Source organism: Oncorhynchus mykiss, chromosome 10 (genome assembly GCF_057628025.1).
Source record: "Oncorhynchus mykiss isolate SJ-2025 chromosome 10, ASM5762802v1, whole genome shotgun sequence".
NCBI classification, from domain to species: domain Eukaryota; kingdom Metazoa; phylum Chordata; class Actinopteri; order Salmoniformes; family Salmonidae; genus Oncorhynchus; species Oncorhynchus mykiss.
The window spans coordinates 77,731,333-77,755,000 of record NC_143031.1 but is presented as its reverse complement, the minus strand read 5'-3'; the positions used below and the strand labels follow the sequence as shown (position 1 = coordinate 77,755,000).

The 23,668-nt window shown below is 46.8% G+C and overlaps 1 protein-coding gene across 1 annotated transcript in view; it reads right to left on the bottom strand.

Annotated features, from left to right (window-relative positions):
- LOC110497205 (neuronal acetylcholine receptor subunit alpha-7) overlaps positions 1–23,668 on the bottom strand; it is an 83,054-nt gene that overhangs the window by 55,422 nt on the left and 3,964 nt on the right. Inside the window, exon 2 of the mRNA XM_090188033.1 lies at positions 636–775. Coding sequence (XP_090044159.1) covers positions 636–775 — 140 coding nt within the window. The remainder of the gene's footprint in view (positions 1–635; positions 776–23,668) is intronic.

Here is a 23,668-nt window from a genome sequence, read left to right as displayed (position 1 = left end):
GATACAGTGAGGGCTGTGGGTTTCTAAGTAGATGAATAATATCAGGGAGTATAATATACAGCTATGGATAAGCATGGGTCTCCATCAGAAGATACTGCAGAATAACATTAGGGAAGCATGGGTCTCCATCAGAAGATACTGCAGAATAACATTAGGGAAGCATGGGTCTCCATCAGGAGATACTGCAGAATAACATTAGGGAAGCATGGGTCTCCATCAGAAGACACTGCTGAATAACATTAGGGAAGCATGGGTCTCCATCAGAAGATACTGCAGAATAACATTAGGGAAGCATGGGTCTCCATCAGAAGATACTGCAGAATAACATTAGGGAAGCATGGGTCTCCATCAGAAGATACTGCAGAATAACATTAGGGAAGCATGGGGTCAGCATCCAAATTTACCTCAACTCACTGGCCCATCCAAAAAACAGACTCAGACACACACACACACGCGCATCTATGATCTGTAACAGTGTGAAGCCCAGTTCCACCAGTATACAGAGAGAGACTCACCACGTCTATGATCTGTAACAGTGTGAAGCCCAGTTCTACCAGTATACAGAGAGAGACTCACCACGTCTATGATCTGTAACAGTGTGAAGCCCAGTTCTACCAGTATACAGAGAGACTCACCACGTCTATGATCTGTAACAGTGTGAAGCCTAGTTCCACCAGTATAGGAGCTGAGTCGTTGAACACTGGTCTCTCCAGACGGTTATAGTTAGTCAACAGATCCTTGTAAAGCTTCCGCTGGTACTGACCACCAACACAACCTGATGGACAAAGAGATGGAGAGAGAGAGAGAGGAAGAGAGAGATGGAGAGAGGAAGAGAGAGAGAGTGTGAGAGAGGAAGAGAGAGATGGAGGGAGAGAGAGATTTAAATTGATCATCTAGAAAACCAACATAGAAACCATGAAGGATTAAAACAATCACATATAACACCTTCTGGACCACACAGAGTGGAGAGAGAAAGAGAGAGAGGTAGAGAGAGAGAGAGAGAGAGAGAGCGAGAGAGAGAGGGGGGAGAGTGAAGTAGAGAGAGGGGGAGAGAGAAGTAGAGAGAGAGGTAGAGAGAGGGAGAGGTAGAAGAGAGAGGTAGAGAGAGACAGAGGTAGAAGAGGGAGCGAGGTAGAAGAGGGAGAGAGAGAGGTAGAAGAGGGAGAGAGAGAGAGAGAGAGAGAGAGAGAGAGAGAGAGAGAGGGGGGAGAGAGAAGTAGAGAGTGAGAGAGAGGTAGAGAGAGAGCGGGAGGGAGAGAGAGAGAGAGAGAGAGAGAGGTTAGATGGAGAGAAAAGAGAATTAAAAAGTAAGTAGAGAGCAGTAATTGACAGTATGTTCACACCATGACCAACCGTTTGCATAATATAACAGCATTCTCAATTTATTCACAGCAGCAATCCATATTGTTAATCTCAACAGCAACACCCAGAGGATAGACTTTGATTAGAATAACATTACACACCCACACCCCATTATAAACTGTTGTAAATTAACACTGGGATCTGCAATGATGTTTTACATGGAGGATTGGTGTTACTCATGATGTATTCACTGTGGATTCAGGAAGTGGTTTACACACAATATAGATGAGACAGCTGGAAAAGCTGAATTAATATTAATGTCTGTCTGTCTGTCTGTCTGCCTGCCTGCCTGCCTGCCTGCCTGCATGCCTGCCTGCCTGCCTGCCTACATGCCTGCCTACATGCCTGCCTGCCTGCCTGCCTGCCTGCCTGCCTGTCTGCCTGTATTTCTGTCTCTCTCTGTGTCTGTCTGTCTGTATTTCTGTCTCTCTGCCTGTCTGTCTTGCTCATTTTCTCCCTTTGTCTCCCTGTGTCTCTCTCTCTATCTCTCACAATATCCCTCTTTTCCTCCGTCTCTCTCGGTTAAACACTTCAACGACAATAACATATGTGGTCCCACTGGTGAAATCATCATCATCATCACCACCATCATCATCCTCACCATCATCATAATTTACCACAACTACAAAGCTTTGTTTCTGGTTGGTCGGCCAACTGACGGACGACTCCATTTCCTCAGCTACTTCCTCTAGGTTCCTCTGACATCACTGGAGTCAGACTGGCAAGTGAAGTGATGCTCTGATGAGGCTAACAAGACACATCAATAGATAGTAGAGATGTCAGTCAGTCAGTGACTCTGACATGATGTCGGGATAGTAGAGCTCCATGTAAGCCAATCAGTGACTTTGACATGATGTCGGGATAGTAGAGCTCCATGTCAGTCAATCAGTGACTCTGACATGATGTCGGGATAGTAGAGCTCCATGTCAGCCAATCAGTGACTCTGACATGATGTCGGGATAGTAGAGCTCCATGTCAGTCAATCAGTGACTCTGACATGATGTCGGGATAGGAGAGCTCCATGTCAGTCAATCAGTGACTCTGACATGATGTCGGGATAGTAGAGCTCCATGTCAGTCAGTCAGTGACTCTGACATGATGTCGGGATAGTAGAGCTGTCAGTCAATCAGTGACTCTGACATGATGTCGGGATAGTAGAGCGGTCAGTCAATCAGTGACTCTGAGATGATGTCGGGATAGTAGAGCTGTCAGTCAATCAGTGACTCTGACATGATGTCGGGATAGTAGAGCTCCATGTCAGTCAATCAGTGACTCTGACATGATGTCGGGATAGTAGAGCTGTCAGTCAATCAGTGACTCTGAGATGATGTCGGGATAGTAGAGCTGTCAGTCAATCAGTGACTCTGACATGATGTCGGGATAGTAGAGCTCCATGTCAGTCAATCAGTGACTCTGACATGATGTCGGGATAGTAGAGCTGTCAGTCAATCAGTGACTCTGACATGATGTCGGGATAGTAGAGCTCCATGTCAGCCAATCAGTGACTCTGACATGATGTCGGGATAGTAGAGCTCCATGTCAGTCAATCAGTGACTCTGACATGATGTCGGGATAGTAGAGCTCCATGTCAGTCAATCAGTGACTCTGACATGATGTCGGGATAGTAGAGCTCCATGTCAGTCAATCAGTGACTCTGACATGATGTCGGGATAGTAGAGCTGTCAGTCAATCAGTGACTCTGAGATGATGTCGGGACAGTAGAGCTGTCAGTCAATCAGTGACTCTGACATGATGTCGGGATAGTAGAGCTCCATGTCAGCCAATCAGTGACTCTGACATGATGTCGGGATAGTAGAGCTCCATGTCAGTCAATCAGTGACTCTGACATGATGTCGGGATAGTAGAGCTCCATGTCAGTCAATCAGTGACTCTGACATGATGTCGGGATAGTAGAGCTCCATGTCAGGCACGACACGAAGATTAAACACACGCAGGCGCTTAAACATGCACAAAAACACACACACACACACACACACACACACACACACACACACACACACACACACACACACACACACACACACACACACACACACACAGGGAATATGATCTTCCACTCTCTGACATGGTTATTGACGGAGTAGGAACAAGGACAGGAAGCCACTCCTGATCATTGAGATGGAGACCAATGATGACGGTTATTTCCAGTCTGGTCATTTCAGAAAATCCTCCTTTCAGGTATTCAAACTAAAACTGTGTAACTCTTCATGACTGAAAAGGCCCTGGTCTTCATCGCTCAACGTCTCCCAAATGACTCTGTTGTCTAATCACACACACACACACACACAGTCCAGCAATTACCAAGGAGGCTAACGAAGATGAGCACGTAATTAAATGGCTTAATGGATAATTAGCGAACGAGACCAAAATAAACCAAACAAAGGGCCTTCTGCTGGAGAGTCCCAAATAGTACCCACTTCCCTGTGAGAGAGTGAGTGTGTGAGTGAGTGTGAGTGTGTGAGTGTGAGTGTTTGTGTGTGAGTGTGAGTGAGAGTGTGTGAGAGTGCGTGTGTGAGTGTGTGAGTGAGTGTGTGAGTGAGAGTGTGTGAGTGTGAGTGTGTGAGTGAGTGTGAGTGAGAGTGTGTGAGTGAGAGTGTGTGAGTGAGAGTGTGAGTGAGAGTGTGAGTGAGAGTGTGTGAGTGAGTGTGTGAGTGAGTGTGTGAGTGAGTGTGAGTGTCAGTGTGAGTGTGTATGTGTGCATGAATGGAACGAGAGAGGAGAGAGAGAGAACAAAAGTTGGGTTAGTGAGTCAGTATATCAGAACAGCTTAAAAGAACAAACATTGTATATTGTCAGCTGAGATCCAAGATGGCCGTTCCAGGCACATTGAGATCCAAGATGGCCGTTCTAGGCACAGTGAGATCCAAGATGGCCGTTCCAGGCACAGTGAGATCCAAGATGGCCGTTCCAGGCACAGTGAGATCCAAGATGGCCGTTCCAGACACAGTGAGATCCAAGATGGCCGTTCCAGACACAGTGAGATCCAAGATGGCCGTTCCAGGTACAGTGAGATCCAAGATGGCCGTTCCAGACACGTTTGTTATGGTTATTGTTTTGAGGAAATGAGCATCCAGCATTGTGGTAAAAAAACATTGTAGTACATACTCTGCTGTTCTATCATGCCTGCAATGATGTCCAAGGGAAGAAAACAGGGTTGATCGTTTGAAGTTGTTACGAGATGTAGCCAAGCCAACAGATGGCGTATCTGAGTGTGATACTATGTAGTACTAGTGAACCAAGTGAGGCGTTACTTACTATGAACTGAATGGAGCTGTATGCACGTTACACAGTAATGCCTTTGTAATCCACATTACCTTGGTCTTGTACAGAACAAACAGCACACAACAGAAGTAATGCCTTTGTAATCTACATTACCTTGGTCTTGTACAGAACAAACAGCACACAACAGAAGTAACATTATTGCTGTGGTAATATCACAAGCGGACGTGGCAGTTTCCCCGCTATGGATTGCAGCTTTAAACATTTGTACCAGAACATAATTATGCTAATCTTTATTTCCAAAGACAACAAAAAAAAAGAAGAAGTGAAGAATAAACATCATATCTTTGATGTTTTCTTCTCCATGGCAACAGGAAACAGACCTGACCTCTGAGGGGTATGGTAGGTCAATCTTAGTGAGGTTCAAAAATAAATAGATTTTTATTCATCTCTTCACAGCTACGAGCTACACAAGGAAATGTCAGCGCCACAAATGGCACCTTATTCCCTATATAGTGCACTACTTTTGACCAGGGCCCATAGCAAATAGGGTGCCATTTGGGACCCAGAGGGACACTAGTAGGTTGGGCTGTGTTTTGTCTGTGAGGGTCAAACTGAGGCAAACGCACACAGGGACTGCTTCCCAAATGGCACTCTAGTCCCTATATAGTGCACTACCATTGACCAAGGGCAGGCCTATAGTGTGCTGTGTAGGGAACAGCCTGCTATTTGGGAAGCAGCCCAGTGTTTCTTCAACACAGCTGTGCCGTTGGGCCAGACGGGACCAGAGACTTCTGTTAAAAGCTTCTTCCACAGAGCTTTTTAACAGGTTCAGTAGCGTATGTGTGTGTGTGTGTGTGTGTGTGTGTGTGTGTGTGTGTCTCTGTGTGTGTGTGTGTGTGTGTGTGTGTGTGTGTGTGTGTGTGTGTGTGTGTGTGTGTGTGTGTGTCTGTGTCTGTGTCTGTGTGTGTGTGTTTGCATGACTGCGTGTGTGTATCCCTGTGTGTGTGTTCCTGTGTGTGTTCCTGTGTTTCTTTATGTGTGTGTATCTTCATCAGCAGCTTGCATGACTTGTTTAAGTGCATCAGGACCTAAAAAGGCAAGGTGCTCTTACTATTAGAATGGGAGTCAGTGTGAGTCCATCTACACAGGTTCAGCAGAGTGAGTCCATCTATCTACACAGGTTCAGCAGTCCATCTATCTACACAGGTTCAGCAGTGTGAGTCCATCTATCTACACAGGTTCAGCAGAGTGAGTCCATCTATCTACACAGGTTCAGCAGTGTGAGTCCATCTATCTACACAGGTTCAGCAGTCCATCTATCTACACAGGTTCAGCAGAGTGAGTCAATCTATCTACACAGGTTCAGCAGAGTGAGTCCATCTATCTACACAGGTTCAGCAGAGTGAGTCCATCTATCTACACAGGTTCAGCAGAGTGAGTCCATCTATCTACACAGGTTCAGCAGAGTGAGTCCATCTATCTACACAGGTTCATCAGCGTGAGTCCATCTATCTACACAGGTTCAACAGAGTGAGTCCATCTATCTACACAGGTTCATCAGCGTGAGTCCATCTATCTACACAGGTTCAGCAGAGTGAGTCCATCTATCTACACAGGTTCATCAGCGTGAGTCCATCTATCTACACAGGTTCAGCAGAGTGAGTCCATCTATCTACACAGGTTCAGCAGTTTGAGTCCATCTATCTACACAGGTTCAGCAGTGTGAGTCCATCTATCTACACAGATTCAGCAGTGAGTCCATCTATCTACACAGGTTCAGCAGAGTGAGTCCATCTATCTACACAGGTTCAGCAGTGTGAGTCCATCTATCTACACAGGTTCAGCAGAGTGAGTCCATCTATCTACACAGGTTCAGCAGAGTGAGTCCATCCATCTACACAGGTTCAGCAGTGTGAGTCCATCTACACAGGTTCAGCAGAGTGAGTCCATCTATCTACACAGGTTCAGCAGAGTGAGTCCATCTATCTACACAGGTTCAGCAGTGTGAGTCCATCTATCTACACAGGTTCAGCAGTGTGAGTCCATCTATCTACACAGGTTCAGCAGAGTGAGTCCATCTATCTACACAGGTTCAGCAGTTTGAGTCCATCTATCTACACAGGTTCAGCAGTGTGAGTCCATCTATCTACACAGGTTCAGCAGTGTGAGTCCATCTATCTACACAGATTCAGCAGTGAGTCCATCTATCTACACAGGTTCAGCAGAGTGAGTCCATCTATCTACACAGGTTCAGCAGTGTGAGTCCATCTATCTACACAGGTTCAGCAGAGTGAGTCCATCTATCTACACAGGTTCAGCAGTGTGAGTCCATCTATCTACACAGGTTCAGCAGTGTGAGTCCATCTATCTACACAGGTTCAGCAGAGTGAGTCCATCTATCTACACAGGTTCAGCAGAGTGAGTCCATCTATCTACACAGATTCAGCAGTGAGTCCATCTATCTACACAGGTTCAGCAGTGTGAGTCCATCTATCTACACAGGTTCAGCAGTGTGAGTCCATCTATCTACACAGGTTCAGCAGAGTGAGTCCATCTATCTACACAGGTTCAGCAGAGTGAGTCCATCTATCTACACAGATTCAGCAGAGTGAGTCCATCTATCTACACAGGTTCAGCAGTGTGAGTCCATCTATCTACACAGGTTCAGCAGTGTGAGTCCATCTATCTACACAGGTTCAGCAGAGTGAGTGCATCTATCTACACAGGTTCAGCAGTGTGAGTCCATCTATCTACACAGGTTCAGCAGAGTGAGTGCATCTATCTACACAGGTTCAGCAGAGTGAGTGCATCTATCTACACAGGTTCAGCAGAGTGAGTGCATCTATCTACACAGGTTCAGCAGTGTGAGTCCATCTATCTACACAGGTTCAGCAGAGTGAGTCCATCTATCTACACAGGTTCAGCAGAGTGAGTCCATCTATCTACACAGGTTCAGCAGAGTGAGTCCATCTATCTACACAGGTTCAGCAGTGTGAGTCCATCTATCTACACAGGTTCAGCAGAGTGAGTCCATCTATCTACACAGGTTCAGCAGAGTGAGTCCATCTATCTACACAGGTTCAGCAGTGTGAGTCCATCTATCTACACAGGTTCAACAGAGTGAGTCCATCTACACAGGTTCAGCAGAGTGAGTGCATCTATCTACACAGGTTCAGCAGAGTGAGTCCATCTATCTACACAGGTTCAGCAGAGTGAGTCCATCTATCTACACAGGTTCAGCAGTGTGAGTCCATCTATCTACACAGGTTCAGCAGTGTGTGTGTAGACAGTGTGTTTAATGCTATGTAATATGGCATGTGTATATGATGAAATAGTATGTTAAATGAATAGTATGTAAAAGTGTGTGTGTGTGTGTGTGTGTGTGTGTGTGTGTGTGTGTGGTCTTGTTCTTCTATCCTTGTGGGAACCGAAAATCCCCACAATTCCCCACAAGGATAGTAAAACAAGGCAAATTCTCCCTCGTGGGGACATTTCCCACATCCCCATGAGGACAAAGGCTATTTTAAGATTAGGGGTTAAGTTTAGGGTTAGAATTAGTGGGTAGGGTTAGGGTTAGGGTTAGGGTTAGGGTTAGGGTTAGGGTTAGGGTTAGAATTAGTGGGTAGGGTTAGGTAAAACAGGATTTTGAATGTAATTTAATTTTAGGTCCCCGCAAGGATAGAAGAACATAACGTGTGTGTGTGTGTGTGTGTGTGTTTGTGTGTGTGTGTGTAGAATACATGTCACATAGTTAAGGATTGTTACATGCGGTCTTTCTGTGTACACAATGACGTACTTTTCCCTATAGAGCCCTTTGACATGAATGATTTCACGTAGTTGAAGCCTGTTACTAAGGACCGTTATACTTAGACAGACGAGACCTTACAAGGTCTAATCAGCCACTATGGAAACACAAGCACACATGTCCTGTTATATCAATGCAACATCTCAAGTAACAGGATGAAGGCCACATTCATTCACCCAATAAAACTGTCTTGTCTGATGATATTATCACATGGAAAGATGTCTTATATCATCTTTGTAATGACCAGTTATTTAATGATACTTGATCCTAAAAGACGTTCTGATGATAATGAACTGAATTTATGTACCTCCTTTCATCTAGGGCCAGTGGTGGAAAAACTCCATAGTTGTCATACTTGAGTGAAAGTAAAGATAAAGTGAAAGGTAAAGTGAAAGTCACCCAGTAAAATACTACTTGAGTAAAAGTATTTGCTTTTAAATATACTCAAGTATCACAGGTAAATGTAATTGCTAAAATATACTTAAGTATCAAAAGTTAAAGTAAAAGTATAAATCATTTCAAATTCCTTAAATTAAACAAAGCAGACAGCACCATTTTCTTGTTATTTTAATTTACGGATGGCCAGGGGCCCACTCCAACACTCAGACATAATTTACAGATAGCCAGGGGCACACTCCAACACTCAGACATCATTTACAGACAGCCAGGGGCCCACTCCAACACTCAGACATCATTTACAAACCAAGCCTTTGTGCTTAGTGAGTCCGTCAGATCAGAGGCAGGATGGATGACCAGAAATGTTCTCTTGATAAGTGCATGAATTGGACTATTTTCCTGTGCTGGGAAAATGTATGGAGTAAAAAGTACATCATTTTCTTAAGGAATGTCGTGAGGTAAAAGTATTTCAAAAATATAAATAGTAGGCCTCCCTAGTAGTGTAGCGGTCTAAGGCACTGCATCGCAGCTCTAGCTGTGTTACTACATATCCTGGTTCCACACCGGGCTGTGTTGCAGCTCTAGCTGAGTTACTACATATCCTGGTTCCATACCGGGCTGTGTTGCAGCTCTAGCTGTGTTACTACATATCCTGGTTCCACACCGGGCTGTGTTGCAGCTCTAGCTGAGTTACTACATATCCTGGTTCCACACCGGGCTGTGTTGCAGCTCTAGCTGCGTTACTACATATCCTGGTTCCACACCGGGCTGTGTTGCAGCTCTAGCTGTGTTACTACATATCCTGGTTCCATACCGGCTAGTGTTGCAGCTCTAGCTGAGTTACTACATATCCTGGTTCCACACCGGGCTGTGTTGCAGCTCTAGCTGTGTTACTACATATCCTGGTTCCACACCGGGCTGTGTTGCAGCTCTAGCTGTGTTACTACATATCCTGGTTCCATACCGGGCTGTGTTGCAGCTCTAGCTGTGTTACTACATATCCTGGTTCCACACCGGGCTGTGTTGCAGCTCTAGCTGCGTTACTACATATCCTGGTTCCACACCGGGCTGTGTTGCAGCTCTAGCTGCGTTACTACATATCCTGGTTCCACACCGGGCTGTGTTGCAGCTCTAGCTGAGTTACTACATATCCTGGTTCCACACCGGGCTGTGTTGCAGCTCTAGCTGTGTTACTACATATCCTGGTTCCATACCGGGCTGTGTTGCAGCTCTAGCTGCGTTACTACATATCCTGGTTCCACACCGGGCTGTGTTGCAGCTCTAGCTGAGTTACTACATATCCTGGTTCCATACCGGGCTGTGTTGCAGCTCTAGCTGCGTTACTACATATCCTGGTTCCACACCGGGCTGTGTTGCAGCTCTAGCTGAGTTACTACATATCCTGGTTCCACACCGGGCTGTGTTGCAGCTCTAGCTGAGTTACTACATATCCTGGTTCCACACCGGGCTGTGTTGCAGCTGGCTGAGTTACTACATATCCTGGTTCCATACCGGGCTGTGTTGCAGCTCTAGCTGAGTTACTACATATCCTGGTTCCACACCGGGCTGTGTTGCAGCTCTAGCTGAGTTACTACATATCCTGGTTCCACACCGGGCTGTGTTGCAGCTCTAGCTGAGTTACTACATATCCTGGTTCCACACCGGGCTGTGTTGCAGCTCTAGCTGCGTTACTACATATCCTGGTTCCATACCGGGCTGTGTTGCAGCTCTAGCTGAGTTACTACATATCCTGGTTCCACACCGGGCTGTGTTGCAGCTCTAGCTGAGTTACTACATATCCTGGTTCCACACCGGGCTGTGTTGCAGCTCTAGCTGCGTTACTACATATCCTGGTTCCACACCGGGCTGTGTTGCAGCTCTAGCTGAGTTACTACATATCCTGGTTCCACACTGGGCTGTGTTGCAGCTCTAGCTGAGTTACTACATATCCTGGTTCCACACCGGGCTGTGTTGCAGCTCTAGCTGCGTTACTACATATCCTGGTTCCACACCGGGCTGTGTTGCAGCTCTAGCTGCGTTACTACATATCCTGGTTCCATACCGGGCTGTGTTGCAGCTCTAGCTGAGTTACTACATATCCTGGTTCCATACCGGGCTGTGTTGCAGCTCTAGCTGTGTTATTACATATCCTGGTTCCATACCGGGCTGTGTTGCAGCTCTAGCTGTGTTATTACATATCCTGGTTCCACACCGGGCTGTGTTGCAGCTCTAGCTGCGTTACTACATATCCTGGTTCCACACCGGGCTGTGTTGCAGCTCTAGCTGTGTTACTACATATCCTGGTTCCACACCGGGCTGTGTTGCAGCTCTAGCTGAGTTACTACATATCCTGGTTCCATACCGGGCTGTGTTGCAGCTCTAGCTGCGTTACTACATATCCTGGTTCCACACCAGGCTGTGTTGCAGCTCTAGCTGTGTTACTACATATCCTGGTTCCACACCGGGCTGTGTTGCAGCTCTAGCTGAGTTACTACATATCCTGGTTCCACACCGGGCTGTGTTGCAGCTCTAGCTGCGTTACTACATATCCTGGTTCCACACCGGGCTGTGTTGCAGCTCTAGCTGAGTTACTACATATCCTGGTTCCATACCGGGCTGTGTTGCAGCTCTAGCTGCGTTACTACATATCCTGGTTCCACACTGGGCTGTGTTGCAGCTCTAGCTGAGTTACTACATATCCTGGTTCCACACCGGGCTGTGTTGCAGCTCTAGCTGAGTTACTACATATCCTGGTTCCACACTGGGCTGTGTTGCAGCTCTAGCTGAGTTACTACATATCCTGGTTCCATACCGGGCTGTGTTGCAGCTCTAGCTGCGTTACTACATATCCTGGTTCCACACCGGGCTGTGTTGCAGCTCTAGCTGAGTTACTACATATCCTGGTTCCACACCGGGCTGTGTTGCAGCTCTAGCTGAGTTACTACATATCCTGGTTCCACACTGGGCTGTGTTGCAGCTCTAGCTGCGTTACTACATATCCTGGTTCCACACCGGGCTGTGTTGCAGCTCTAGCTGTGTTACTACATATCCTGGTTCCACACCGGGCTGTGTTGCAGCTCTAGCTGAGTTACTACATATCCTGGTTCCACACCGGGCTGTGTTGCAGCTCTAGCTGTGTTACTACATATCCTGGTTCCATACCGGCTAGTGTTGCAGCTCTAGCTGTGTTACTACATATCCTGGTTCCACACCGGGCTGTGTTGCAGCTCTAGCTGAGTTACTACATATCCTGGTTCCATACCGGGCTGTGTTGCAGCTCTAGCTGAGTTACTACATATCCTGGTTCCACACCGGGCTGTGTTGCAGCTCTAGCTGCGTTACTACATATCCTGGTTCCATACCGGGCTGTGTTGCAGCTCTAGCTGTGTTACTACATATCCTGGTTCCATACCGGGCTGTGTTGCAGCTCTAGCTGAGTTACTACATATCCTGGTTCCACACCGGGCTGTGTTGCAGCTCTAGCTGAGTTACTACATATCCTGGTTCCACACCGGGCTGTGTTGCAGCTCTAGCTGCGTTACTACATATCCTGGTTCCACACCGGGCTGTGTTGCAGCTCTAGCTGCGTTACTACATATCCTGGTTCCACACCGGGCTGTGTTGCAGCTCTAGCTGAGTTACTACATATCCTGGTTCCATACCGGGCTGTGTTGCAGCTCTAGCTGCGTTACTACATATCCTGGTTCCACACTGGGCTGTGTTGCAGCTCTAGCTGAGTTACTACATATCCTGGTTCCACACCGGGCTGTGTTGCAGCTCTAGCTGAGTTACTACATATCCTGGTTCCACACTGGGCTGTGTTGCAGCTCTAGCTGAGTTACTACATATCCTGGTTCCATACCGGGCTGTGTTGCAGCTCTAGCTGCGTTACTACATATCCTGGTTCCACACCGGGCTGTGTTGCAGCTCTAGCTGAGTTACTACATATCCTGGTTCCACACCGGGCTGTGTTGCAGCTCTAGCTGAGTTACTACATATCCTGGTTCCACACTGGGCTGTGTTGCAGCTCTAGCTGCGTTACTACATATCCTGGTTCCACACCGGGCTGTGTTGCAGCTCTAGCTGTGTTACTACATATCCTGGTTCCACACCGGGCTGTGTTGCAGCTCTAGCTGAGTTACTACATATCCTGGTTCCACACCGGGCTGTGTTGCAGCTCTAGCTGTGTTACTACATATCCTGGTTCCATACCGGCTAGTGTTGCAGCTCTAGCTGTGTTACTACATATCCTGGTTCCACACCGGGCTGTGTTGCAGCTCTAGCTGAGTTACTACATATCCTGGTTCCATACCGGGCTGTGTTGCAGCTCTAGCTGAGTTACTACATATCCTGGTTCCACACCGGGCTGTGTTGCAGCTCTAGCTGCGTTACTACATATCCTGGTTCCATACCGGGCTGTGTTGCAGCTCTAGCTGTGTTACTACATATCCTGGTTCCATACCGGGCTGTGTTGCAGCTCTAGCTGAGTTACTACATATCCTGGTTCCACACCGGGCTGTGTTGCAGCTCTAGCTGAGTTACTACATATCCTGGTTCCACACCGGGCTGTGTTGCAGCTCTAGCTGCGTTACTACATATCCTGGTTCCACACCGGGCTGTGTTGCAGCTCTAGCTGCGTTACTACATATCCTGGTTCCACACCGGGCTGTGTTGCAGCTCTAGCTGAGTTACTACATATCCTGGTTCCATACCGGGCTGTGTTGCAGCTGGCTGCGACCTGGAAACCCCTGAGGCGACACACAGGGACAGGTTTGGGATGTCCTTGTCCCATCGTCATCTGGGTCAGGGAAGGGTTTGGGATGTTCTTGTCCCATCGTCATCTGGGTCAGGGAAGGGTTTGGGATGTCCTTGTCCCATAGTGCTCTAGCGACTCCTGTGGTGGGCCGGGCTGACCGGCTTCTGGGTTAAGCCAAGTGTCAACAAGCAGGAGAACGCACGGTTCTCGACCTTTCGCCTCTCCCAAGTCCGTACGGGAGTTGCAGCGATGGGACAGGACTGTAACTACCAATTGGATATGACGAAAAAGGGTTTACATTATTTTTTATAATAATAAATAATATATACAGTATATATAAATATAAAGTACAGATACACCCCCCCAAAAGAACTTAAGTATTACTTTCAAGTATTTTTACACCACAGATCACGGTGTATTATGGTGTATCACGGTGTATTATGGGATGTACCTCAGCCCAATCTATCCCATTATACTTGTCAATATAGCGAAGTCAGTCCAGACCAGGGCTTGAACCTGTGACCTTGAGATTGTCAACCCAGGACCTTACTGTAGCTGTAACGCCAAGAGATCTGAACCTCTTGGCTAGGTCGCTAGGTGTTGGGCCAAGGTCGCTAGGTGTTGGGTCAAGGTCGCTAGGTGTTGGGTCAAGGTCGCTAGGTGTTGGATCAAGGTCGCTAGGTGTTGGGTCAAGGTCGCTACTATATTCAGGGAACAAGTATTGAAAAGTACATTAGATGAATACAGGATTAGTTTGAATACACACATTTGCTGTCATAATGAAATGAATAACCATGACCTTGTCTGGATTAAAGCAACATCCTAGCCTGTTCTAGTGAACCAGATTGAATCAGAGAGTAACAGGAAATCCTGTGTCTTTGTTAGTATTAAATCACCTAATGTGATTTCTGTGAAAGTCCGAGGGCTTCCCAAATTGCACCTAGTCAAAAGTAGTGCACTATTAAAGGAATAGGGTGCCATTTCAGATGGGTCCTGGTTAAAAGTAGTGCACTATTAATGGAATAGGGTGCCTTTTCAGATGCAGCCTTTGGACATTTGTTGTGTACTTCAGAGATGAAAATCCCTGGCTCATAACCAGGTCATAAAGGCAAGAAATAGGGCAGGATTATACACTGGTGAGCCCCGTCCCAAATGGCACCCTATTGGCCCATAGGGCTCTGTTCAAAAACATTGCACTATGTAGCGAATAGGATGCTATTTGGGCCGCAGTATTTCTGTAACGCAATATAACCAGGGACCTAGTTTAGGATTCCTCCATCTCTTCTCCCCTTTCCACTCATCTCTCCCCCCCCCCCCATCTCTTCTCCTCTTCCTCCCTCATTCTCTCCATCTCTTCTCCTCTTCCTCCCTCATTCTCTCCATCTCTTCTCCTCTTCCTCCCTAGTTCCTTCCATCTCTTCTCCTCCTCTAACTCATTGTGACATCATGTCACAATGTTTATTAAATAAACCAATCCACCATCAGAGACCAACCAACGTAGCCAAAGGACTACAAAACAATCACCTACAACAAATGGCTCCCATCTCCCAGTTTCACTGCTTTAGGTTCCCTTCATAACTCCACTTCAAAGGCTCCCATCTCCCAGTTTCACTGCATTAGGTTCCCTTCATAACTCCACTTCAAAGGCTCCCATCTCCCAGTTTCACTGTTTTAGGTTCCCTTCATAACTCCACTTCAAAGGCTCCCATCTCCCAGTTTCACTGTTTTAGGTTCCCTTCATAACTCCACTTCAAAGGCTCCCATCTCCCAGTTTCACTGCATTAGGTTCCCTTCATAACTCCACTTCAAAGGCTCCCATCTCCCAGTTTCACTGCATTAGGTTCCCTTCATAACTCCACTTCAAAGGCTCCCATCTCCCAGTTTCACTGCTTTAGGTTCCCTTCATAACTCCACTTCAAAGGCTCCCATCTCCCAGTTTCACTGCATTAGGTTCCCTTCATAACTCCACTTCAAAGGCTCCCATCTCCCAGTTTCACTGCTTTAGGTTCCCTTCATAACTCCACTTCAAAGGCTCCCATCTCCCAGTTTCACTGCATTAGGTTCCCTTCATAACTCCAATGTTCATACGAGAGAAGCGTCTTCGATCAATACCAATCAGTTGTGTTGTACTAAAATAAAATATTTTATTTAATGGGGCGCGAGGCTATTGTTACGATGAAGCAGACAGTTTAAGTGCCTCTGAGTGCACTGCTGCCTTCCAATACAATACAATCTAAACAGGCAAATGTTACAGCGTCAACGATCTGTGATATGCTATTCCCTAGATGTTTCCATTCTGTCAGATGATGATAGTTGTTGATGGTAGTGACATCAGACGGAGAATACATCCTTTACCCAACCGCATTCTAAATGCAATCACCATGGTTACGTCTAGACGGGCCAACCGTTGAACTAAATGACAATCTACAAGATGCATGTTCCGTTCATTCACCAGGCCTCATGTTTCAGCCTTGGCACAGTGTAAAATGTACATACACGAACGCAATGAATTCCATTATCCAGAATCACGCTCATTTGTCTCCAGAATGTCAACATAAAAGAATGACACTCACATCGAGGGAAATCATGCCTTGACATTCTCCGTCTAACAAACAGGGGCTGCTATGATGTGGTGGGCCGGCCACCTTTAAAAAAGCACTATGTCATACAAGAGTTGATCATCTATAGACCAGTGATGTAAATGCCAGCCTGGCTATTACCGATATAAAGGTGCCTTTTGAGACAGCAGTCATAGACAGCAGTCATAGACAGCAGTCATAGACAGCAGTCATAGACACCAGTCATAGACACCAGTCATAGACACAGTCATAGACAGCAGTCATAGACACCAGTCATAGACACCAGTCATAGACACAGTCATAGACACAGTCATAGACAGCAGTCATAGACACAGTCATAGACAGCAGTCATAGACATCAGTCATAGACACAGTCATAGACACAGTCATAGACAGGGGGCTGTTGGGATGCATCCTCCTCTTACAGGGCCAGGAGTGTTTCCACACCACATGACCTGATAAATAGCATGGAACTGGGGCCCAGAGGTTCTACCAGGTCAGGGCACATGGACTAGTCCCAGTTCCATTTGTGCCAACTCTTGTATACAGTGCATTTGGAAAGTATTCAGACCCCTTGACTTTTTCCACTTTTTGTTACGTTACAGTCTTCTTCTAAAACTGATAACATCTTTTTTTTAAATTCCGCAATCTTACACACAATACCACATAATGACAAAGATTTAAAGAAAAAGGTTTTTCACATTTTTAGCAAATGTATAAAAAAAAAAATGAAAAAATAAATAACTTATTTACATAACAATGTTGCCATTGATCATCCTTGAGTTTCTACAGCTTGATTGGAGAACACAGTGGCCTCCTTTATTCTTACATGGATTAAGTTTAGAACCACCAAGACTCTTCCTACAGCTGGCCGCCCGGCCAAACTGAGCAATCGGTTGAGAAGGGCCTTGGTCGGGGAGGGGACTAGGAACCCGATGGTCACTCTAACAGAGCTCATGTTTTCCTCTGTGGAGATGGGAGAACCTTCCTGAAGGATAACCATCTCTGCAGCACTCCACCAATCAGGCCTTTATGGTAGAGTGGCCAGACAGAAGCCACTCCTCAGTAAAAGGCACATGACAGCCCGCTTGGAGTTTTCCAAAAGGCACCTAAATAACTCTCAGACCATGAGAAACAAGATTATCTGGTCTGATGAAACCAAAATGTAACTCTTTGGCCTGAATGCCAAGAGTCACGTCTGGAGGAAACCTGGCACCATCCCTACGGTGAAGCATGGTGGTGGCAGCATCATGCTGTGGGGATGTTTTTCAGCGGCAGGGACTGGGAGACTAATCGGGATTGAGGCAAAGATGAATCGAGCAAGGTACAGAGAGATCCTTGATGAAAACCTGCTCGAGAGCGCTGAGGACTGGTTCACCTTCCAACAGGACAACGACCGTAAGCAAACAGCCAAGACAACGCAGGAGTGGCTTCGGGACACGTCTCTGAATGTCCTTGAGAGGCCCAGCCAGAGCCCGGACTTGTCCCGATCTAACATGTCTGGAGAGATCTGAAAATAGCTGTGCAGCGACGCTCACCATCCAATCTGACAGAGTTTGAGAGGATCTGCAGAGAAGAATGGGAGAAACTCACCAAATACAGGTGTGCCAAGCTTGCAGTGACATACCCAGGAAGACTAGAGGCTGGAATTGCTGTTAAAGGTTCTTCAACAAAGTGTTGAGTAAAAGTTCTGAATACTTATGTAAACGTGACATTTCAGTTTTCTACTTTTAATAAATTAGCAAAAATTCCTAAAAAACTGTTTTAGCTTTGTCCCTAAGAGATATTGTGTGTAGATTGATGAGGAAAAAAACAATTTAATCAATTTTATAATAAGGCTGTAACGCAGCGAAATGTGGAAATGGTCAAGGGGTCTGAATACTTTATGAATGCACTGTATGTCATTGTCACACCAAACAAATTGAGTGTTCGGAACCAACAAGACTTTTCCTAGAGCTGACCGCCCAGCCAAACTGAGCAATCGGTTGATCAGGGTTAACAATATACTCTAGCAGAAGAAGATATGGGAGTCAGGATACATATGGGAATTGTATGGGGTTCATTGCTTTGTCAACCTCTTATAATAACACACTGTATGGCTCAGCTAAAACACCATAACATGAGCCATACATGTTCAACATCACGGTTTAACTGACACTTTACATGTCATATCCAAGACACACACTGACACTGGAGTACACACACACCACAGAACATCTGTCTAAAGCCCTGAGGCCAGCCACTAAGCTGAAACATTTCCACCTAAATGAAATCCATGACAGATCTCTCAGAGGTCAGAGGTTACGGGTTAAGCCCAAACAGCTTTTCATCACTGACGGGGGGATAAACAACCACCAGAGATTCCAGGATACCAGTTTGGTCTTTCCTCCATCCTAGAAAGCATCGCGAGACCTCTTTACAGTGTGTTGTTTTTACACAACAACAAAAAGCAAGGGACATCATTGTGACTAAAAGACCAACTCGACATGTTTCAAATCCCCACACGTAGAGGCTCCGAGAAGACAACCACATAAACCTGCTATTAACTTCTATAGTTCTTTCTTCTCATTGACTAATAAAACAGAGAACAGAACAACACCATTATAACTATTCTGAGGATGATGAGAGTCTCCTGTCCATCCTAAAAATGGTTCCAGAAGATCTTGTTGTAAAAAACGAATTTCAGAATCAGATATCACCAGGGAGAGAGCCAAACCAAGAACTGTGTTCCAAATGGCACCCTATTCCCTATATAGTGCACTACTTTTGACCAGAACCCTATAGCACCTATGGGCCCTTGTCAAAAGCAGCGCACAATAAAGGGAATAGGGTTCCATTTGGTATGCAGACAAGCTCAGCACGGGAACCAATAACACGGCAGTCACAAACATTAAGAAGATCAATAGATTTAGCTGCTGTATCGTTTCAACCTAAAACGTTTCATTGACAAAATAAAACACATTTAACAATCCAAACCTTCTGCCTGATTCCATCTAAAATACATGGTGTCAATATTTATCATTTACTGAAGATTGAGGCTGACAACATTCCTTTAATTGACAGTACACAGTCTTCACAACAGGAAACAGGAAATACGCATTTTGAAATGTACTTCCGAAATACAAAATCGTTCGACAAACTTTTGATTTCCGACCCCATAAAAATGTGTAATTGAGGGCCAGTCAGTGGTCAGTCAGTCATAACCTTGAGAGATGAGGTGGAGGTGATTTTAAAAACGTTCATATCCGTCTCACAGTAGACAAAAATATGATTGGATACCATAATGGTGATACCTGTGTATGATGGATGGAGGTTGGTTCAAAAGGCTAAGGTGAGGTACATACTGAACCAGCAAGACACAATCCCTCAAATCCTCAACTGTTACAGTCCAATGGCTATCACAGGTTCATGGAGGGAATCCTCAACTCTCAGAGTCCACTGGCTATCACAGGTTCGTGGAGGGAATCCTCAACTCTCAGAGTCCACTGGCTATCACAGGTTCATGGAGGGAATCCTCAACTCTCAGAGTCCACTGGCTATCACAGGTTCGTGGAGGGAATCCTCAACTCTCAGAGTCCACTGGCTATCACAGGTTCATGGAGTGTGTTGGTCGAGTCTAGTGAGTGTGTGGGTAGAGTCTAGTGAATGTGTATGTGGAGTCTAGTGGGTGTGTGGGTAGAGACTAGTGAGTGTGTGGGTAGTGTCTAGTGAGTGTGTGGGTAGTGTCTAGTGAGTGTGTGGGTAGAGTCTAGTGGGTGTGTGGGTAGAGACTAGTGAGTGTGTGGGTAGTGTCTAGTGAGTGTGTGGGTAGAGTCTAGTGAGTGTGTGGGTAGAGTCTAGTGAGTGTGTGGGTAGAGTCTAGTGAGTGTGTGGGTAGAGTCTAGTGAGTGTGTGGGTAGAGTCTAGTGAGTGTGTGGGTAGAGTCTAGTGAGTGTGTGGGTAGAGTCTAGTGAGTGTGTGGGTAGAGTCTAGTGAGTGTGTGGGTAGAGTCTAGTGAGTGTGTGGGTAGAGTCTAGTGGGTGTGTGGGTAGAGTCTAGTGGGTGTGTGGGTAGAGTCTAGTGAGTGTGTGGGTAGAGTCTAGTGAGTGTGTGGGTAGAGACTAGTGAGTGTGTGGGTAGTGTCTAGTGAGTGTGTGGGTAGAGTCTAGTGAGTGTGTGGGTAGAGTCTAGTGAGTGTGTGGGTAGAGTCTAGTGAGTGTGTGGGTAGAGTCTAGTGAGTGTGTGGGTAGAGTCTAGTGAGTGTGTGGGTAGAGTCTAGTGAGTGTGTGGGTAGAGTCTAGTGAGTGTGTGGGTAGAGTCTAGTGGGTGTGTGGGTAGAGTCTAGTGGGTGTGTGGGTAGAGTCTAGTGAGTGTGTGGGTAGAGTCTAGTGAGTGTGTGGGTACAGTCTAGTGGGTGTGTGGGTAGAGTCTAGTGAGTGTGTGGGTAGAGTCCAGTGAGTGTGTGGGTAGAGTCCAGTGAGTGTGTGGGTAGAGTCTAGTGAGTGTGTGGGTACAGTCTAGTGGGTGTGTGGGTAGAGTCTAGTGAGTGTGTGGGTAGAGTCCAGTGAGTGTGTGGGTAGAGTCCAGTGAGTGTGTGGGTAGAGTCTAGTGAGTGTGTGGGTAGAGTCTAGTGAGTGTGTGGGTAGAGTCTAGTGAGTGTGTGGGTAGAGTCTAGTGAGTGTGTGGGTAGAGTCTAGTGAGTGTGTGGGTAGAGTCTAGTGAGTGTGTTGGTAGTCTAGTGACTGTGTGGGTAGAGTCTAGTGAGTGTGTGGGTAGAGTCTAGTGAGTGTGTGGGTAGAGTCTAGTGAGTGTGTGGGTACAGTCTAGTGGGTGTGTGGGTAGAGTCTAGTGAGTGTGTGGGTAGAGTCCAGTGAGTGTGTGGGTAGAGTCCAGTGAGTGTGTGGGTAGAGTCTAGTGAGTGTGTGGGTAGAGTCTAGTGAGTGTGTGGGTAGAGTCTAGTGAGTGTGTGGGTAGAGTCTAGTGAGTGTGTGGGTAGAGTCTAGTGAGTGTGTGGGTAGAGTCTAGTGAGTGTGTGGGTAGAGTCTAGTGAGTGTGTGGGTAGAGTCTAGTGAGTGTGTGGGTAGAGTCTAGTGAGTGTGTGGGTACAGTCTAGTGAGTGTGTGGGTAGAGTCTAGTGAGTGTGTGGGTAGAGTCTAGTGAGTGTGTGGGTAGAGTCTAGTGAGTGTGTGGGTACAGTCTAGTGGGTGTGTGGGTAGAGTCTAGTGAGTGTGAGGGTAGAGTCCAGTGAGTGTGTGGGTAGAGTCCAGTGAGTGTGTGGGTAGAGTCTAGTGAGTGTGTGGGTAGAGTCTAGTGAGTGTGTGGGTAGAGTCTAGTGAGTGTGTGGGTAGAGTCTAGTGAGTGTGTGGGTAGAGTCTAGTGAGTGTGTGGGTAGAGTCTAGTGAGTGTGTTGGTAGTCTAGTGAGTGTGTGGGTAGAGTCTAGTGAGTGTGTGGGTAGAGTCTAGTGAGTGTGTGGGTAGAGTCTAGTGAGTGTGTGGGTAGAGTCTAGTGAGTGTGTGGGTAGAGTCTAGTGGGTGTGTGGGTAGAGTCTAGTGAGTGTGTGGGTAGAGTCCAGTGAGTGTGTGGGTAGAGTCCAGTGAGTGTGTGGGTAGAGTCTAGTGAGTGTGTGGGTAGAGTCTAGTGAGTGTGTGGGTAGAGTCTAGTGAGTGTGTGGGTAGAGTCTAGTGAGTGTGTGGGTAGAGTCTAGTGAGTGTGTGGGTAGAGTCTAGTGAGTGTGTGGGTAGAGTCTAGTGAGTGTGTGGGTAGAGTCTAGTGAGTGTGTGGGTAGAGTCTAGTGAGTGTGTGGGTAGAGTCTAGTGAGTGTGTGGGTAGAGTCTAGTGAGTGTGTGCTTAGAGTCTAGTGAGTGTGTGGGTAGAGTCTAGTGAGTGTGTGGGTACAGTCTAGTGAGTGTGTGGGTAGAGTCTAGTGAGTGTGTGGGTAGAGTCTAGTGGGTGTGTGGGTAGAGTCTAGTGGGTGTGTGGGTAGAGTCTAGTGAGTGTGTGGGTAGAGTCCAGTGAGTGTGTGGGTAGAGTCTAGTGGGTGTGTGGGTAGAGTCTAGTGGGTGTGTGGGTAGAGTCTAGTGAGTGTGTGGGTAGAGTCTAGTGGGTGTGTGGGTAGAGTCTAGTGAGTGTGTGGGTAGAGTCTAGTCAGTGTGTGGGTAGAGTCTAGTGAGTGTGAGGGTAGAGTCTAGTCAGTGTGTGGGTAGAGTCTAGTCAGTGTGTGGGTAGAGTCTAGTGAGTGTGTGGGTAGAGTCTAGTGAGTGTGTGGGTAGAGTCTAGTGAGTGTGTGGGTAGAGTCTAGAGAGTGTGTTGGTAGAGTCTAGTGGGTGTGTTGGTAGAGTCTAGTGGGTGTGTTGGTAGAGTCTAGTGAGTGTGTGGGTAGAGTCTAGTGAGTGTGTGGGTAGAGTCTAGTGAGTGTGTGGGTAGAGTCTAGTGAGTGTGTGGGTAGAGTCTAGTGAGTGTGTGGGTAGAGTCTAGTGAGTGTGTTGGTAGAGTCCAGTGAGTGTGTGGGTAGAGTCTAGTGAGTGTGTGGGTAGAGTCTAGTGAGTGTGTGGGTAGAGTCTAGTGAGTGTGTGGGTAGAGTCTAGTGAGTGTGTGGGTAGAGTCTAGTGAGTGTGTGGGTAGAGTCTAGTGAGTGTGTTGGTAGAGTCCAGTGAGTGTGTGGGTAGAGTCTAGTGAGTGTGTGGGTAGAGTCTAGTGAGTGTGTGGGTAGAGTCTAGTGAGTGTGTGGGTAGAGTCTAGTGAGTGTGTGGGTAGAGTCTAGTGAGTGTGTGCTTAGAGTCTAGTGAGTGTGTGGGTAGAGTCTAGTGAGTGTGTGGGTACAGTCTAGTGAGTGTGTGGGTAGAGTCTAGTGAGTGTGTGGGTAGAGTCTAGTGGGTGTGTGGGTAGAGTCTAGTGGGTGTGTGGGTAGAGTCTAGTGAGTGTGTGGGTAGAGTCCAGTGAGTGTGTGGGTAGAGTCTAGTGGGTGTGTGGGTAGAGTCTAGTGGGTGTGTGGGTAGAGTCTAGTGAGTGTGTGGGTAGAGTCTAGTGGGTGTGTGGGTAGAGTCTAGTGAGTGTGTGGGTAGAGTCTAGTCAGTGTGTGGGTAGAGTCTAGTGAGTGTGAGGGTAGAGTCTAGTCAGTGTGTGGGTAGAGTCTAGTCAGTGTGTGGGTAGAGTCTAGTGAGTGTGTGGGTAGAGTCTAGTGAGTGTGTGGGTAGAGTCTAGTGAGTGTGTGGGTAGAGTCTAGAGAGTGTGTTGGTAGAGTCTAGTGGGTGTGTTGGTAGAGTCTAGTGGGTGTGTTGGTAGAGTCTAGTGAGTGTGTGGGTAGAGTCTAGTGAGTGTGTGGGTAGAGTCTAGTGAGTGTGTGGGTAGAGTCTAGTGAGTGTGTGGGTAGAGTCTAGTGAGTGTGTGGGTAGAGTCTAGTGAGTGTGTTGGTAGAGTCCAGTGAGTGTGTGGGTAGAGTCTAGTGAGTGTGTGGGTAGAGTCTAGTGAGTGTGTGGGTAGAGTCTAGTGAGTGTGTGGGTAGAGTCTAGTGAGTGTGTGGGTAGAGTCTAGTGAGTGTGTGGGTAGAGT